At 39.7% G+C, this 19,676-nt stretch overlaps 1 protein-coding gene across 3 annotated transcripts in view; it reads right to left on the bottom strand.

The window, feature by feature from the left end:
• Positions 1 to 3,573: 3,573 nt before the first annotated feature.
• Positions 3,574 to 19,676, bottom strand: part of CALCR (calcitonin receptor) — a 169,035-nt gene continuing 152,932 nt past the window's right edge. For all 3 annotated transcript variants that reach the window (XM_061350087.1, XM_061350088.1, XM_061350089.1), the window contains 5 exons: positions 19,432 to 19,492; positions 19,267 to 19,333; positions 17,097 to 17,315; positions 9,715 to 9,756; positions 3,574 to 4,066 (listed from right to left, as the gene is read on the bottom strand). In XM_061350087.1, the coding sequence (XP_061206071.1) occupies positions 3,845 to 4,066; positions 9,715 to 9,756; positions 17,097 to 17,315; positions 19,267 to 19,333; positions 19,432 to 19,492 (611 nt within the window). In that variant the 3' untranslated portion in view covers positions 3,574 to 3,844. The remainder of the gene's footprint in view (positions 4,067 to 9,714; positions 9,757 to 17,096; positions 17,316 to 19,266; positions 19,334 to 19,431; positions 19,493 to 19,676) is intronic.

Raw genomic sequence — 19,676 nt, 5'->3', positions numbered from 1 at the left:
TGCAGGTCATGATAAGGATACTTTGAACTTAACCTTACCTGTACCTTAGTTACTGCAGCTGCCACAGAACTACAGGTGTCAAAGCAGCATAACTCTGGCACCATCCTAAATCTCATGGTTGGCCAGGGACTTCAGTTTCACTAGATCAGTTGACTGAGGACACATTCTTCCTCCTGAGGTAGTGTTTAAGCTGGAGGTCTGACTTTCCGTTACTGCTGGCCTATGACATTTTCTCTGTAGGACTCAAGCTTTTATTTTGCCAAGTCCCTCTGAAGAGAGTGGTCCTGGAGCAAGTACAACGGTACACTGTAATGACCCAGCTGCCTCAGGAACTCAAAATTCACAGTTGGCCACTACCATTATCTGCAAACTCTCTTCTTCTTTTTGTTTCTTTGGTTTTTTGGTTGTTTTTGGTTTTGTTTCTCCCATATGGCTAGCAATGGGTCCAGATTGCATTTGGTAGAGCTCAGGTTTAGTATGCTGCCAAAGGGCAGAGAGGGCATGCTCACATCCTGCAGAGTCTCAGTGGCTTGGGATCAACTACTGTTTTGAGGCAAATGACATTTAGGTTACAAATGCACACATTTTTAAGCAGCAATCAATTAATTGCGCAGATCTAGCTAAAAAGTCAGATACATCTGACTTTTAAAAATCCAAGCACTGGAAAAGCAGATATTACCACATTGTTAGTGTTTAGGATTTGTATCTTTGAAAAATGACTCAGAGTTTGTTTATTGAGGTTGGCAAAGTATGGAAGAGGATTTGGGAAAAGAGGACAAAAAATCACCACATTTGTATGGCTGATTTTATCCCAAAACAAAACTATTTTGCTACATGAGCCCCTTGTAATAGCAATACTGGTAAATATCTAAGGTAGTGTTATTGCTAAGAATTTTAATACAGAGAAAGTAATCTGTTCTTCCTTTGTTGCTGTTTTATTTCAGCTAAAACATATTTATTAAGTAAATCAAATAAAACCCCAAGTCTTAATTTCAATATCCCATAACACAAGAAGTCTTTTAATTTGTTCTGTGTTTCTGTAAGTAGGAAAGAATAACAACCAGCATCTACCTCATAGATTTAGTTGCTCAGACAAAGCAACCACACAAACCCTTCTGCCAGAGCAAATGTTCATTAAACTGGGTTTTCATGTGTTGTGTGTGGTGTTTGAGCGGAAACATATAATTTCCTCTTAAAATACACCTTGAATCCACAATTCAAATGTCAGATCGTTTTTTACTTTTTGATACACTGATACTTTAATTATGCATTTCTGCTGTTCCCGTGAAATGTATTAGAGACAAAACACCCTACTGTCAAGATACTGTAATTACTGAGGTCATATGCGCATTCCTAATATTACTGTCACTAGTGTATGGTACTATTTATAAAGCAGAGAAGTGAAATTTACCTTATGCATATAATGAGAATATTTCAAACCATCTTGAGGTGAAGAGAAAATTTCTATCTGAAAATATTCTGATGACAAATTACTCAGTAAGTACCTCTAAACCACAGTCCTTCCTGAAAAGCCCAAGGGTGATGCCAACCCTAAACTCAGTATGTATGGTAGACCAAATTTTTATGGCTGCAAAACATCATCCCTCCACTGAAACCAAAGCTGCCACGAAGACTATGTAATCACACTTGAAGGTCAAACTGAGTTCTTAAACCCCAGATCCTGAATTTCGCTTTTCAAAGCATTCTACTGAACAGAACAAGGAAATATCATTAGTGAAGAAAGAAAACAACCACTACAATGGCAAAGCATTTCCATTTTGTACATCCATATGAACATAACAGACTGTGAAACTAGTTGCAGTTCCATGTTGTAAACATGTACATTATTAAAATCAACATGTTCATTATTAAACTCCATATTATGCACGCTTCTTTTACCATCAGCTCATTTGTGTCTTTAGAAACTAGGAATGTCTTCTGCAGCAGTCCTGGGAAGCGCAGTGTGCCCCAAAGCTATTCAGAAATACAGCATTCATGGCAGATGCACTTTATTTTCTTTAACGACTAAATCCTCCACTTCCCATTGTTCACAGGTAAAAGTAGAAATAGCAATATGTGAAATACTGTTGTCTGAAAAAATAACCACCTTCATATTCCTTGAAGTCTGAAAAACAGGTATGTGGCTTGAGCAGATGCACACGATAGTACATTCTTGCAAATGTTCCAGTGGATTAATCATGGGATGATCTGCAATGTTGGTGGTCAGTCATTTCCCGTTCCCCAGCTTCTCTCTTGTTCTACAGTCACGGTGCTGGCAGCTGACTCCTCACACTTGAGAGGAAGCTTTAGTAGTGCACAGTGGCTGTGTGCATGTGCTGGTGGCACAAGCGAAGCAAACCCCTTCCCTGCAAGGCATTGCCTCATGTACAGACAGTGAGGACTCAGTCGTAGTGCTCTCATAGTGCTGGGTGTATGCTTGTCCCTCACAAACTCATTCCTGGAAGGAACTTCTCCAGTGAGATGGTGACTTGTGTAGGTAGACATGTACAGAAGACCTCCACTTACTTAAAATTTACAAATGAAGAGTAAATCTTAGGGTCTAGCTGTGTCAGCAAAGAAAAAGCTGAGCCTGGCTGAACCCAATATGTAAAAATGGTTTCAAATCACTAGGGATGAAATTGTCTCCTGTTTTCAAGATCTACACTGAACTGTATTGCGTAAGTTATTCCTGAACAATGAAGAGAGTTGTTCACTGCTCATCTAAGTCAATGGGGATTTGTCTGCTAATTTCAGAAGAATCTGAAATAGATTATCAACGTTTATGACAGGACTACTTTAGGCACCCTGAACCAGATTCTAAAACCAGATACTTCCTGTGCTAAGACGTCAATTTGCCATCTCTTACCTGGATCCTTTACTGCTATGGTCATCATTTTGTAAGAGACAAGAACTTATTTAGCATTCATCTCAGAATGGCTATTGAGGAAAATAATGATTTCCAAACAAATTTCCCAGCTTATTCAGAGTGAAAGAATTGTGGCTTAATGATGAGTTCCTGGGAAGAGTGATAGGCAGAAAATATTTCCTATAAATAAAAATTCTTGATCTACCAGTACTGTTAAACAAAAACTATTTTGAGATGCCTTCAGGACTTGTGTGATGCAGCCTAAAGAACTGATCTGTTTCTCTGAGAGTGTTTGAGATCTTGGTATGCAATGACTATTTCACTTTCCTTTGCTTTATGCACCTGCTAATGGGATGATAATGTTTTGGAGTATCCTGCAGGGATGGTAATAATTTGGGCATCCCTTGAGGATCAAGATCTGAATACTTTGGAGAGACTCTTTTTCTGTTCAAATGTTTGATTTGTCTTGCAATGTGCAAAATCTTTTAAGCAGTCACTGAGCTTATTAGAAGGGGGAAAATAGACTCCAACCCAGTTACATCTTGTGAAAGTTGATAGTTCAAAATCTAGTGTTAAAGGAAAGTACTGAAAGCAAAAATTACTGAAAGCAAAAAGTACTGAAAGGTTCCAATTGCCTCATACTGGTTCTTTCTTTCCAATTTATTACGGGCTACCTGGCACTACTGTTTACGACATGTCACTCTCATGGCTGGTATCGGGAAACGTGAAGATTACATAGCCCAGATAGTAGGTCCATGCTCACTCCCTGCTGAAGTGCACAGCAAGAAATGCTATTCCCAGGTCTGCATCAGACTCCCTCTGCGCCACTGCTGTCAGAGGCTGATGTGGTTTGACAACTATGTGTTTTCACCTGGTCTTGCCCTCTGACACAGCTTGGATTTGCACACTCCCACCCTTGTCCCCACTTTGTTCACAAGTAGAATATGAAATGATGTATTTGCAATGGCTGGTGCTGAGCTAGGCAGATGTCTCCCCAGATTTTAATGCAACAAGTTCAGAGTCCTCTATGTATCTTCCATTTAACTGTTCATTGTTGGAATCATGGTGGTACAAGTAGACAGGGACCTCTGTGATAGATGTGGCAGTGTAGGAGGTAGATCGCGTGGAACAGTGTTCTCGGCGCCTTTGGCCCCACTGAGTTTTGTACTGTGTCCACTGCCTCTTCAAAGCTCCTTGTACCTGTTAAAGAAACACATAGCTAGGCATAATCTAAATCCCTATAATGAGACATTCTAAAATATATTGAAGGAAAAAAAGAAAGGAAGGAAAGGAAGGAAAGGAAAGGGAAGAATTTAGGTCTAATTCCATCAGATTCAATCTATCCCTCTCCTCACCTCTGCTCCCAGTTCCAGAAGCAGCAGCAGTTGCTCAGGTCTCAGCATTAATTCCCTTGTTACTTACCCTACGATAGCAATTACAGTTTCTGCAGTTGCTGTTTGTGAAAGAGGTTACAGGTGATCTGTTCCCACAAGAGGTAAATGTGGAATAGATTGCTACAGGGGAATACAGTAGAATGTTACAGTAGAAGAGGGAAAAAGAAGGAGGGATGTGGATTAAAACCTATCTGATGCTGCAGTTGGATCCTTGCCCCTGGAATGGCAAATGCATTGTGATCTCTGAAGAAACTTAACCTTGAGCACAACTGGCCATGAATGTCAAGTACACTTCAAGAGCTTTCCAGGGTAATTTTGTAGAAAGAGTTGGAGGATTAGTACAGCTGAACAGAGGTTTAGTTCAGGTAATTCAAGAGCAGGTTATGTGCTGGCATAAAAAAAGTAAGCGCTGGTCATAGCCTTCTGCATCACAGAGAATCTCAAACTTAGGGCATTAACCTTCTAGGTATAAAAATATTTTATTCAATATTTACATTAAGAGTGACATTATATATATGGTGCTAGGAGACTACTTGATCAATTGAGTCCTTCCAGGGAATAAGAATCCCTGCTCTGACCGCATATTCAGGTGTGCTGGCACTCACACTGTAACTAATGCTGGACACTGTGAGGATAAAGCAGAAATCTTGGGTGTGCAGGGCTGCTTTGCAAATCTGCAGCTCTCTTCACCACCACCACCAGGTCTTTAGCACCTCTAGCCACCATGAACATCTGGCCTTCTCTTCTGTCCCTAGGTATTGAATGTGTTTTCATTTCACAGCAGCTCATCCATTAAGATTTATCTCAGGGTCTTTAGTGAAGATGACAAAACCATGCCCTTATAGCCTTCCTGTTCCTCTTCTATCTCCCTTCCCCTTCTCTTTGCATAGACCTCAAGGCTTGGGAAGAAAAGCTGCTGTGAAGGTGATGAGCTCCTTCTGAGTTCTCAAGATGCTCTCATTTGAACTGGACCACTAGGGCAACCACATGTCTGGAGATAACATGCTTAACTGAAGAGGGAAGAACAAAGTCACTGAGTCTTAAAAACCCTGCCATGAGGAGCTTACAGTCTTCTTCTCAGAAGGGAATGACACACTGTGTGTACGGTCAAGGAGAGAACAAGCACATCCCTTCCAGTTCAGCCCATAATTAGAAGCGCCATTATAAAGGTTTAAAAGGCTCCACAGAACAGTGAGAGCACAAGGTCAAAGCAGCTGTGTTTTTATTCTCTGTTGAACTGCTGGCCCATGCAGAAATCTGGCCACAAATGGATAATGGATAGTACAAGCTGCTGCGCTTGAGCAAAACAACGTGTTAATCTAGATTTCTGCCACGATTCCAAGGATCTCAGATGATCATAATTCAGTGCCAACTAAGACTGGTCATGCATAGACTTCAAATGTGTAAGCAGCATTACTGAAAATCACATGCACGGCTATAATACATTAACGACCAAAGAGGCTCCTGGGGACCAGGAGGGGCAGAGTGATGCCTGCCATGCTTTCTGCTCTGATAGCAGATGAAAGAAAGTAAAGTCAAAAGAAATGAAAAGCCTGAGTTTATTTGCTCTGCCCTTCAGGATTTTAAAGATTTTTCTATTCCCTATTAGCCATTCATGCCTCTCTGGCACACAAGATATATGGCTGGGTTTTTTTCCAAACAGACTTTCCATTTTGCTGGCCAGCTTTGAAGTCTAGAAACAATCTCAGGCCTGGAAATACGGTCTGGTGATCAGACTATTTCAGAGACCTTGTATCATCTGTACAACACTGTTGTTGTTGGATAGAGAACCTACAGTGTTGCTGGACACTGAGATTTATATATGAAAATGCACAAGAAAATCAGTCATTTCAAAATTCATGTGAAAACCCATTGTTTATGTGTTCTTCCACTTGAATGCAGGCATCAGCACAGTTTTTTATTACTATTTTTACATTTCTTTCTATAGATGGGCTCATGGCAATAAAGTGAGGTGAGGTAGTAGGCAATGAATGCAACATAAAACACTGTCAGGTGGTACTGAGTTTAGCATTGTTTGTCCTGGCTAAACTTCATGTATTTCAGCCTTAAAGTTAAATATTCCAGTAGGAAAAAGTAAATCCCAGAGTTTTCAGGCTCCTGTGGTACTAAAATTAATCTCCTTGCCCCACAAGGAATTTTCTCATGAGCACCAGTTTTGAGCTCTGTGGCAGCAGATGTACACAGCAGCTTGGAAACTATCTCCTGCCATGACTGAAGACCAGACTGTGGCTTTGGTCTATGTCTTACTGCACACAGCAAGACTGGGGGAAGTTACCTCAGCTTAGTTTTCTTGGGCAACCAAACTCAGACCAGCACTCCCTTTGTGGGAGGACCTAATACCATCCTGGCATTCATTAGTCTGTTGCTGTTCTTCTATAGGTTTTATGCCTTATATATCTACCTATTGTGTAATTGCAGGAATAAATGCTACTCTAGCACAGCTAGTGTAGTTACATAAACTTGCTTGATGTTTACTGGTAATGTGCTGATGCAAGTAGAACCAAACTGTCTTGAGTCCGTATTAAAGAGGTGTCATCTTTGACTCTCTGTCTACCTATAAGAAAATAATGAGTGGGTTTCTTAGCATCCCTGCCACTGACCATGTTAGTCAGTCTGCAAGTCTGAAGCAGATACAATAATTGAAAATGGGTGTAATGGTGAAAAGTACCCAAGCACCACCAAAAATCTCTCTCAACATGCCTGGAAACCTGAATCCCCATGGCCGTTTGTTCTTACTGCCCAACACTGATGAATGTTTTCTGACAGCTGCTCAACTGTTAATCCTAAAAGGAGTCATTAATCCTAGACGCAGTGTGAAGCTACTTGGAGGTAGGTAAGCTGCCCATGTGGTTACTTATGGAAGCACTAGAGTACAAAACTGGAAGCAACATTTCAATATCACATTAATTTTTGTATCATTTTGGCATCATCCTTTTCAGATGTGTCCCCTCAGTGATGGCTCGCTGACAATTTTTCTATCCAAAGTGGATATTCAGATAAGAGCCTTTCACAAGGAAGAGGCCTTTTTACTGTGGGCTGCCAGATGTGTCAAAAAGGCTTTCAGAAGCAGCTAGGGGTTTGGTGACTATTGCTGTTTTTTAGGATTTGGATCTAGACCATGCATTGTCAGTCTACGTAAGTAATGACTGGCTGCTATTGCTGCTTCCTGAAAGCAGTTCAGTCAATGCAGAAGTCCACAAATTGCAGTGCATCTCTGAGGTTGGACATCTGAATATCATGTATGAATGTGGTGTATTTTCTTAATACAAATACATTTATTCTGAATTCTAAATTAAATGTAATACAACAGTTAGTGAACAAAAAAAAAGAACTGTGTATTTGTTTTAGACTAATTTTCATTCCTGGAATGTGGCTTTTAGTTTTCTGCCTTGCATACTACGGATCAGTTCATATGACAGGTAAATTCATCCATACCCTGCAATCTAATTTTAAATTAATTATATGTATGGTTTACAATGATGCTGACAAACAGATGTTCCAGATATATGCATTATTGCATAACTTGAAAATCTTATTCCTGTTGTAAATGTGGATGTGTTTTTCTGACACTGGCATTGCCAAAAGTACTTTGAAATTAGAGCTATCAGAGGAAACATATCTAAGAAACAAAGAGCCTTTAAGATACATTACGTTTTCAGTGCATTTTCTTGCAGCCTTTCCTCACTTTTAGCATTGCTACAGCCTTTAATCTAGGCACAAATCCATATGTTCTAATTAGAGTTGGAGAATTACGGAGTCATCAACCTTTTTACACTACAGCTACCAAATATTAAGCAAATTTGTTTTTCAAAATCTAATCTAAAAAAAAAGTAAGGTGATGCTGGGGAAAATGAAGAAGGAAGAAGACAGTGTTCAAGACCATGATTTTTGGGTAACACATTGTTTGGAGGCAAGTGAGAACATGCTAGAGCACTGCCTGTACATATCTATGCAGTCACTCCTACGGAGAAAGGGTGTTTCAGAAACTACCTGACTACTACTCTTTCCCCATGCCAGGGAGAATTGGTAGTCTTTCTGTATTTCCAGGGCATGGAGATTGGACTGTGCCAGAAAGGGATGAGAGTAAGGAAGAAGGAGAAAAGTGTTACTAGCTTGCAGATTCTGGGGACAGAAATATGATAAGAAAGGAGTTTTACATCTCTCCAGCTTTGTTTAATTGGGTCCATGAAACCATGAACTTCTGCAGCATGATCTTTACAGCTATCATTTGATGTTAGGTTCTGGTGTCATTAACTGCTCATGCTTTGTCATTCTTTTGTATGTCTCCTGAGAAGCCATGCTACAGAATTACAGCGGGAGGCCTCTAATATTTCCTACTGTTGCACTTCTCTGTATGTTTATGCAGGGAGCCAGCCAGAGGGAAATGGACAGTGATGCTGACAAGTGGTGGCAGAATTTAATACTCTCTGCCATACTGAAAGTTAGCAAAGCAGCCAGTAGCACCTTATCAGTAACATAATTTGCTTCAAGTTGCTATCAAAACATCAGCATGGTCACATCGTTACTTGGGATTTGGAATAAACAGGAGTACAAATATCTCTTTAAACTGACATACTGAGTGTTAACACCACAAAGTTTGTTCCATATCTAATTCAGCTGCTCCGATTCAAAATTAACTTTTTAAAGAATTTCCTAGCTTGGCTAAGATAGGCGGTGTTTTATTTTGCTACAGTTGAATGCTGCTGATACATTTTTCTGCTAACCGTCTTTGGAAAATGGCTCACTGTAGGAATTTAAATGGCTCTTGATATATTTTAATCTGCTATTATTTAAGAAAAACCACAAAACAACAACCCCAAAAGGTAATGAAGCAGACCTACATCCAGCTGCAGGTATACACAATATTGATCCAGTTGTAAGAGAATGGGAGACATCTTCGCCTCAAGTGCATTTATTTCTCGATTACTATGTGAAAAACACTGACCTTAAAAAGGATAATCCTCAAAGGAGCAAAAGTAATCATACTCCTTCAGGCTCCTCTACTCTTGACAGTGCTACAGGGGATAGCATCTGCCATGGCTCTGACACTAGAAGGAGCACAGGGCTCTCCAGGACACGCCCCTGCAAATCCCCACTACTTCTTATGGGGCATCCTGGTCCTTCCCACTATTCTGGGGCAGAAACGGAAGCAGAGCGTTCTTCTTTGCTTAGACATCTGTCTCAAAACTGCAGGTGGTAGGGGAAGAATATTATGCCTGTCCCTCTTTTGGGTAATGGTATCACCCCTGATTCATCTGCTCAGAGAGGCTCAAGTCTCGCTCTGTAGAGATCTTTCAAAAATGCATGCTGTTGCTTGTTTATAGAGAGTAAAAAGTGACACATGGTTTCAAAGTTTACAGTGTGGCATGATTAATGAACACTACTGTGCCTATTTTTCAGGTTCCATTCATTTGCTGTATTTCAGATGCTTACCTCACCATTGAAGAAGCAGAATATAGTTGCCACAAGTAAGCCCTAAGAGAAAGTAAAAGAAAAGAGTTTAGAGATTAGAATATGCAATTTTTTTTTTTTGGTGTTTGGAAATTTGGACTTGATGGATACAAGATAAAAATCATTAGTCCATTTCCTCTGCATCACAGATCCTTCACTTAACCTCTCCCTCTTTCACAGTTATTACATTGATTTTTGTCTTTCAACATATTTTAACATTTTCTTCTATATTACTAGCTGTCCTGGTTTCAGCTGTAACAGTGATTTTTTTTCTCCTTCCTAGTAGCTTGTGCAGTGCTGCATTTGGCTTTAGTCTGAAAACAATGATGATAACACACAGATGTTTCAGTTGTTGCCACATAGCGCCTACACTGATCAAGGACTCTTTAGTCTCTCATGATCTGCCAGTGAGGAGAGGCACAAGAAGCTGGGAGGGAGCAGAGACACCTGACTCAAACTAGCCAAAGGGTATTCCATACCACATCACATCATGCCCAGCATATAAACTAGGGCAAGTCACCCAGAAAGGATCAATTGCTGCTTGGGTTGGGCTGGGTATCTGTCAGTGGGTGGTGAGCAATTGTATCATGCATCACTTGTGTTTATTGTTTTTTTCCCTTTTAGTTTTATATTTTCTCCCCTTGTTATTTCCATTATTATTATTATTAGTAGTAGTAGTAGTAGTAGAAGTCTTATATTATACTTTAGTTACTGGACTGTTCTTATCTCAACCCATGGGATTTACAGTCTTTTGATGCTCCTCCCCATCTCAGAGTGGCTGCATGGTGCTGAGTTACCAGCTGGGCTTAAAACATAACACTAGCATTTATAGATCATCTATTTTGGCTATGAAGTTACTTTTGTACAAGAGGCCTAGAAAAGGAAAATTAAACTGTATGTAATGCAGGTCTATATGTTGCTTAGAGTGGAGTACCACACTGCACTGACTTTGCTGAAAAGATGGCAGAGGACTTGTGTCCTGGACGTTGCTAGAGTGCAGTTACCCAATTAAAAGCTCTTGGCCAAGAAGAATCCTTCTGCATCAGGAAGGCTTTGAATTGAACTGTATGTCAGGATACATGAATTTGTATGTGTGGCATCACGATGGATGGAGAGGATGTGAAAAGAGGTATAACTGGTTAGAAAAAGGAAAAAAAGAACCAAAACACAACAGTTGAGTTAGAAGGTGGTGGTTGAGAGTGGCACAGAAAATAGAGAAGAGAAATTTTAGATCACAGCTGAGTCCTAAATGGCTTAAAATTAATTTTTGCCATGGTTGTTCCGATAACATTTCACTACTGCTACAGGATTAAACAGGGTGAAGGCAGAAACACAAGGTGGGAAAGTGTGGAATTAGTAAGAGAAAATTCTTGCACACAGAGCCTGCCACTCAGACTCAGGTAGTTACGCTGGTCCACATACTACCCACACTTGCTCTTATTAAAATAGTGTTCCATAGAATCACTGGGAGCCAAATTCCTTCATTTTAAATTACTTAGAGCAGTTATTATAAACTAAATGTACAGCAGTTTGTGAAATGGAGGGGAAAACTGCAGTACAATAGCTTCTGTTCCCAAGGGCTGCTCTGAAGGGCTTTACAGCTGTTACCTTTTTTATAAACCCTCATTTAACTCATTGCCAGTTAAATTGTAGCTAATGCTTTGTTAAAATGCCTTGGACTCTCAAATGCATATTTTGGACCACAAAAGAAGGGTAAGAAATAACTGTTTTAACAAAATACATATTAGAGATACACAGGCTGGCTTGAAGAGGTGCTAACCACTGCAATTTTGGCAATTATTTTACTCCAAAAATTTTTTTCTACCAGAGAATTTGTAACTTGACATAATTTCAAATATCAACACAGAAAAACATGTGTGAGGAGGAGGAAGGGTAGACAAAGTGAGAAAAAAGAAAGTTTCTTTTCATGCTTTGGTAAAACAGTGAGTATTTTCAAAAACCTCAAATCCCAGTATATAATATACAATGTACAACAGATTGTCCATAAGCTCTGTTTTGAGAAACACCACAAAGAAGTCAACCAAAACCTTACACCTCTAAAGCAGGACTTTGTCAGACCACAGATTCCTAAATGGAAAATTTATGCAAGGAGAGCAAATGCATCACTTCCCAGTGGCCTATATTGATTTTTCTCTTGTGCTGCACACACTACAGTAATTCGCAGAGTCTTGCCAAACATCTGCTGTTTTGAACTGCATGGTACATGGCTGCAGCAGGGGTCTTTGCTAGTTTGCCGAAGTATGTTTTATTAACAGCAGTCAGCTAGCAAATGAAGTGAATCTCGATCTCCTCTGGGAGTAGGGACACTCAGTGGACAGTCTACATGAGGCAGACATGAAAGACAGCAGGAGGAGAGGAAGAAGCAGAGAAATTTTTTAAAGTCTATTCTTCAGCAAGAGTGCTCAGGGGGAATTTGGGAACTACAGTTCACCTAAAGGCAGAAACTGAACCTGAACTATAAAAGTGAAAGCATTTTCCATTTCAGTTCCTGTATAATATTTGAATTCCTCTTCTACACCCTGCAATTGCTCTCCTTGTCTTCTGTTGTAGAGTGCAGTTCCCTAAACTAGCATTTTTTCGAGCCAACTTCAGACAGAAAAGCTAAAGAGGAAGCTGTGGTGATGCCTTGTATCCCTTTTAATTGCTCTTCTGCTCTGGAGTGAGGGAGTTGAGAGCACATCTGGCTCTTTGTTATTTTGAGACCATGTAGATGGTACATCTTGGGATGAAGAAATTATTTTCTCCAGTTTGTCTTGTATATGTCTCATTGCTCTTCTTGCACCAGCAACATCCCTCTGGGCTCTTCCATCTCTATTTCTATTATTTATATTTCCATTTTATCGTAAAGTTTTGCCCATGGCTCAGTACTACTGGTATCTTCAGCTGTAAAGCTATAGAGGTATCAGTAACAGACACCAGCTTTGTCTTTTCAGAGCCAGGAAGGCTTAGGATGATGGTAATTCTACAATGGATCTATTAAAACATGTGAAAGACTGGATGTAGGTTACTTCATGTAAGGCCTACAGGTTATTTCTCGTACCTCTTTGACATACATCTTCCATATTATCTCTAACTGCCGTTGTTTTTTTGTTCAGGGTGCAATTCCTATTGAGGATGAGATCTCTAGGTCAATTATATCTTTCTGCCACTGTGTGGACTTGTTAAACTAACCTGTGACACATCGTCTGCTGCCAGCAGGATAACTTTGGCTGTGGGACTGAAGGCAGAAATGAAGAATACATTTATCGTAATATTAAGGCCTTCAATGACTTATTCTGAAAAATCTTTGTTTCTGGAACTATGTGAAGATCAGATGAATATGACTTTCATCAAAATCATGCCTTAGGGATTGTCCAGAGTCAGTGTCTCTCAGACCTTCACATACCTTACTGGCACCATAGTGAGTTTTTCCCCATGTCAAAGTGCCTATACTGGTCCAAGGACATTCTTTGCTTAACAGGTATTTAATTTCTATCTCACTCTCCTAGAGGACATGCATCTTGATGAGAAGTTACTGTAATTTACTCAGGTTAAAAAGAAAACAACTTAAACAAGCAAACATTTATGCAGATACTGCAAAATTATACAGGTTTTTGATACCTCACTTGTTTCTCTTCTAGCTTATGTCTCCATAAAACAAGAAGTTACATATAGACATGCTTATTCCTGTTACTCCTGAGTATGTCCATGGCAGTAGCTTCTGCCCTAATTACACACTGTGATGCTGTTTAGGCTTTAGTTGGATGATATATCCATTAGTAATGGTAGAAGATGATGGTACACGTAATTATACAGGTGGCTATGCTATAAAAAAATCAGTTTGTGATTCTCTGTGTGGGCTTTGGTCCCTCCTCTGGATCTGAATGGACAGCAAAAAAAAAAACAAATGAAAAAAAGTGAGGCCAAGGTTTTTCATAGAAGTACTTCCCATTCCCATCTCTCTCATTTCAGCAAAGATAAAGAACTTTGAGAAAAACAGTACTGTGTTCCTCATCCTCTTATTTCACAGCACATTCATATGGTCTCTGAGGCAAATGATTGTGTTATAAAGCGTTCATTTATGTTAGGTTAAATAAAGTAAGCAAAGCAAAGAACATGTCTGCAGTTTCTGCTGCTACTGAGGTGGGGAGATTGTCACAAGAGGGCTGAAGATGGGAGCCTACCTGCTGCAAAATGATGGAGACATCCATGAACCAGAGCTCACACTTTGCTGCTTCTCCTACTCTCTGGTGGAGGTTTTATTACTGTAATTTTGTACAGGAATTTTCCATACAAAAATGACATTTTATGATATTCATCTTTCAGAAAAAAAAATTCCCCAAGTTTTATTGGCTCAAGATATTAGAAAGTTCTGAAATTAGTAATAATGCAAAGAAAAAGAACAGTAAGTAAAAAAAAACCAAAACAAACCAAACACGTTTTCAAAAACAGTCCTGTGATTTCAGCTTTGCACAGAAGGAGAAAGTGTTTCTGTTTGGTTTGACATCACAGAGGACACATTTATTTTTTATGACTGGAGTGTTGGAATGGAAGGTTATAGGCTCTTTAGGAAAGACAGGACAGGCAGATGGGGAGGGGGTACAGCTATTTAATGTCAATTATATGCTGGAGAGTATGGAACTCTGAGGACAGACGATAAGACAACAGAGAGCTTGTGGGGCAGGGTCAAAGGAGTGTTGTGTCCTGAATAGAAGGAAATGCAGCAGGAGGTGCCAGGAAACCTTGATGGATGGATAAGGAGCTGCTGAGAAAACTCAGAAGGAAAAAGGAAGCTTATAGAAGGTGGAAGTGAGGACAAGTGGCCTGGGAGGAATACAGGGACATTGTCCAGGAAGCTAAGGACCAGGTCAGGAAAGCTAAGGCCCAGTTAGAATTGAGTCCATCCAGGGATGTCAAAGATAACAGGAAGGGCTTCTATAGGTATGTAGCAAACAAAAGACAGACTAGGAGCAATGTGGGCCCTTTCCAAACGGAAACAGAACAGGGGATGTAGACATACAGCCATATTAAAAAAACCCATGCCTGCTTAAAATGGTGTGCATTGATTGATACAATTGCAAAAAGACCAGGACAATTCCAATACAGACTGGCTTCTGTTATTCAGTAGTGACTTTAGCAGAGGAAACCTAGCATCTCAACATGTTGTTTTTCAACTGTGAAAACCGTATCATTACACGGTCTCTTGTGGGAACAAATTCTTTCCCATTCATCATTTTCTATCCTCTGATTTTTACAACACACTGCAGCGCTTGTTTGCACCATTTCTGTATACATGGACAATGTATGATATATCAAACCATCATGTTCACTTAAAGCAGCGACGTGCTGTTGAAAAACTGTCTCTCTGTTTTAGAAAAGTCATAAAATATTAATTGCTTAATCAGTACAAGAAGTGGAGAATGTATTATATTTTCCACCAAAACACATGATAATTGCACCCACGAAGCCTGCTTGCATATGATTGACATACCATGGGATGAAAAAACTGACAGACTGCTGCTAGCTGATGGAGAAGCAGGATGTGCTGCTGTTTATGAGAGCAATAGCTAGCAGGGAAATACAGCTGTTACACAAGCTAATGCAGTATTTGCTAATTACATAATCAGTCTTAGAAGAAAATGAGCACCAGAGGAGTTATTATGTAGCTGGCTATCTTAAATATGCATAAAAAAAAATGTTTAGGAAAGGATTAAGGAAGTCTGGTTTAGAATACAATTTAAAACCGGCTCTAAGGTGAAAACGGAGAGTCATATTTGGCTGCAGTTAGCAGGACAACTCAATAGCCCTCCTGAAAGGTCGAACTGTACATGCTGTCACGAAGCACACTGAGATTATATTGCAGAGGTGTTAAGAGCTCTTCTATGAGGTCTGCATTGCTGTCCTGGTCTGGGGATAGCCCTGGGTGGTCTGTCTCCCTTGGCATGCTTAGTGGCCTCTTTGGGCACAGTGGCAGTGGGGCATGGGCAGCCCCCACCACGTGCCCATAACGGTGCCCCCAGCACCATCCCTGCTGCTGAAATGAAACAAAATGTATTAGCAAGGGTCAACTGGGGTCAACAAGGCATGGAAAGACAACCACTCCTGATGACTGAGACAAGGGCTGAAGGAATCAACTGGAGATCAAATTGCCTCCTTTGATCTCTCACCCATCAGTACAATAATTATACAATACTTTGGCTTTGTTTATGGCTCTATTTTAACCTTGCTTGGTGACTTTCTATTGGACAATGATCATAATTAGGACTGTTGATTACGATAATTAACATTCTTTTTCTAATTGTCTGACAACCTCACATGATTTGAAAGATGTTTTAAGAGTAAAATGATTACTGTAACACTTGATCTTATCCTAACTCACTAAAACTCTAAACAAGTTGTCAACAGAAAAGTTATTTGGAGATATTCCTTTATAGCTCTTGAGACCAAAGAAGTGATGATGCAGGTAACAACAGAAGAAACAGATTCATTCTTTTTACACAGAACTGAAGTACAAGATCGCATGCACTGTAAAAATAGACCTATAACCTTAGTTATTCTATGCACACACAGTTTTGAATGGGCAAGGGCGATAAACCCATCTAAGATGACAGGATGGACAGATTCTGGTAGCATTATTTATCACTTTGCTTAAAGAAAAAGCAGCACTTTTTTTTTTTATGCTGTTTTCTTACCACAACATTAAAAGAATTTCTGCATTTATCTTCAGTATGAAAGGAAACAAGAAATCGGTCACTGTACTCATCCATGTTGACCACTATTCACAAATGCATTAGAAATCTGCTTTTCCTATTCAATATAGGACTGGATATATTACAGTCAGTAAACCAGATAATAACAATGAATGATACTATATTTTCAACAGACTTATGAAATCAAAATGCCAGGCTTATATCCTAATTTAAACTGCTTAATAATGTAATTTTAACTCCTAAATGAAGCTTCATTGTCTGTCTTTTCTTCTGTGTGTTGGCATTCCTCTGTACAACAGTCTGTATACACAGCTAATTTTAGTATTAACCTCACAGCACCAGTTTCAGTCACTTTGAGCACTTGAACAGAAATCACATTGGAACAGAAAAGCCCTCGGATCTCAGTTTTCTCTCATCAGTTTACAGATAGTGTCACCTGATAATTTTGCTACTTTTTTCATTGTTTCCCCTATCATTGTGCTTTATGCAGTGGTGCTAGTCCTGCAAAGGCAGATGATGCAATAATGTGAAAGCGGTTGGAAAAGAACCTCAAAACCACAGTCACGCTCAGTATCAAGGCAAAACAACTGACAACAGCGTTTTTGGCTAAAGCAGGCACCTAACCTAAGCTGAAGTTACTACTGTATAACATACCTGGTAATGCATTAATATATGCATGATGTAATCATATATTTCTCCGGCGAGTCGGTTTTCAGGTCTCCAGGGAATAATAACAAACTGAATTCCTAGCAAGGGCACCAGGATTAAAGTGGCTCTGACAGCTTTCATATACATGTTGGACTCAGCACGGTGGGTATCTCTTAGCTTTGTCACCAAAACTCGGACAATGTTAAGCAAAAAGAAAAAATTGACCTGCAAAAGCAAAGCCATTATAGGTGAAAGCATTAAACAGACATTCAAAATAAAAATGCAGAGCATATAAAAAGCAGTAGAATGTAACTTTCTAGTTTTATCAAAGCCCATAATGGGCAGAGCCCTGGGAGTCAGGCCTTGGGAAGTACCTTGAATATTTTCAGAAAGGAGGTGTTAAGCTGCTCTGTATGCTTCCCTTAAGAAGCCTAAGGGATGTTTCAGGCAGGCAGGGTTCAGTTCTAGGAAGCATTGACTGTTTTGACACTGATGTGGGCAAATTTAGGATTTCCAGGGAACAACTGATCTCATTTTTATGTCTAAAGTTTAAATGAATGGATGAACTGTCTCCTAGGAGTAACCATGTCTCTCTTCCGAATCTGAAAATCAGCTCAGGTATCTTGCTTCAGTCCACACTGACGATGTCTGCAGCCAGGTGAGACAAACCCCAGCATGACTTTGGAGGTATGTGACCTATGGGAACACAGAGTTTCTTTGAAGAATGTCAATGCCCAAATTTCATAGACATATGAGAAATTTCAGTTGAATCTTTCAGAATAATAAAACACAAATCATGAAGCTTTGGTAAAGCATTTCATCACTTAACTACTCAGAGACCTTCAACTGTTTTACATTCGTGCTCTACTAGAAAAAAAGGAATAATAAATGACTTCTGGGGTCCCATTCAGCATTAAATTTAAACCTTATTCTCTAGCCTACTTTAACTTCACCCACTCTGCTTAACCTTCACTTTTAGAATTTATGGAGATAACTGAAAAGTAGAAAAGAGACTTTAAAAAGGTAAAAATCCTCAGATCTCCTGAGTCAGTCTGTCACTATGGGGTTTTTAGTAGCAAATCATTGACAACATTCTGTAGACATTGACATCTTCACAAGAAAAATAATACTGGAAATGGCATAAGCACAGGCCAGAAATTATAATGCCTTATTTTTAGAACAGTTAAAGAGTGTTCTTTTTCCATAAAACCAGGCCCTTCTTTTTTCTTTGTGGCGAAGTTTTACAGACTTGGAGTATGGTGGTAAACACAAAGGTTGAATGGCCTCTCCTAGAAGCTAGTAGGCATTGTAACAGCAAAAGAAATCAAGATTGAACCAGTAAGCCCACAATAGATACAGGTTGATGGAAGCAGCAGACTATCGATGTGGCAGGGAGGAATGGGCTTCACACCGCTGATGTGCAAGACTGCTTCTCAAGAAAGGGCAGAAACATATTCAGGTTTTTCAGCTATTAGATGGCGTTCCCAGTATTCATCACCCTACTGTTTGATCTCCAAGGTAATTACTGCAGGTACATTCATGCAGATGTTTGCAAGCAAGAGACAGCTCAAAAGTTGAAAGTGTATCTTGTGTGACACACTGAGGATGGCTTGGGGCAAATAAAACCCTTCCTGCACTTTTCAGGAAGGTCAGGGTTACTGTGGAAAATAGCACCACTGGCACAAGATGCTATATGCATACACAGTGCTGAGCTGCACTTTGCATCTTGTCCTTCTACTGAGATAGTCCAGTCCAGTCCCTTCTCTGGACTAGTGAATCTCCCTACCTTTAGGCCATACCAGTTCAGTGACCAGTAAAACTTGTGCTGAGCAACCAGCCTGCACTCAGTTCACCCCAGCTAAGGCATACCTAAATGTCTCACTGATGTCATATAAAAGGCAGTACATTTGTCACAAGTTATGCTTAAGTGACCTCCCTGATTTTCAAAAGCAGTTACTGATTCTGTTTGCTTTAAAATCTGATTCTTTACTGTGAGGTCTCCTTACAGGAGTTGGTTTTGAAAGGTACTGTGCCTTTGTAATACTAAGTACAGAAAATCTCTAGCTACTTTCAGGTTTTGACCAAAATAATTAAAGTACAGGATCTTATCTTCTGTACAGGTTAGCAGCATTCCTAAAATAATTATTAAACTGTTGACGGAAAATAATATTCTTACCAATAAAGCTGCCATTACAGGTCCATGAACAATATAGAGCAAGTGCGTGTCAACACTCATCCAGCAGCTGGAGGGGAAATACACCATTAAAATTTATTTTTAACTCAAATCAAATTCATTACACAAATAATGCTAAGCTCCTTCAAGACCAGGCATACTACTCACTTGTCATTGAAGTATCTGGCTCTTGCAACAGCGTGAATAGATGCTGGCACTAAAGGGAACCCTGAAATGATTAAAGTTTAACATCAGTCTTGGTATATTTTTAGTGTGAATTTCATGTGCCACACACACTATTGAGGCTCTTGGCCACAGAACACATGCATGTGAAATCACAGCTTTCAGGAAAGAACCGCACGTCCTATCATTCTGAGTGCCCTAGTATTACTTCAACAGTAAGATGCAAAAGG

This window comes from Neopsephotus bourkii, unplaced genomic scaffold (genome assembly GCF_033783945.1).
Source record: "Neopsephotus bourkii isolate Nb327-2 ecotype Australia unplaced genomic scaffold, CSIRO-AGI_Nbou_v1 NB_479, whole genome shotgun sequence".
Lineage (NCBI taxonomy): Eukaryota > Metazoa > Chordata > Aves > Psittaciformes > Psittacidae > Neopsephotus > Neopsephotus bourkii.
Note: the sequence above shows the minus strand (reverse complement) of the source record. Positions and strands in the feature narration are given on the sequence as shown.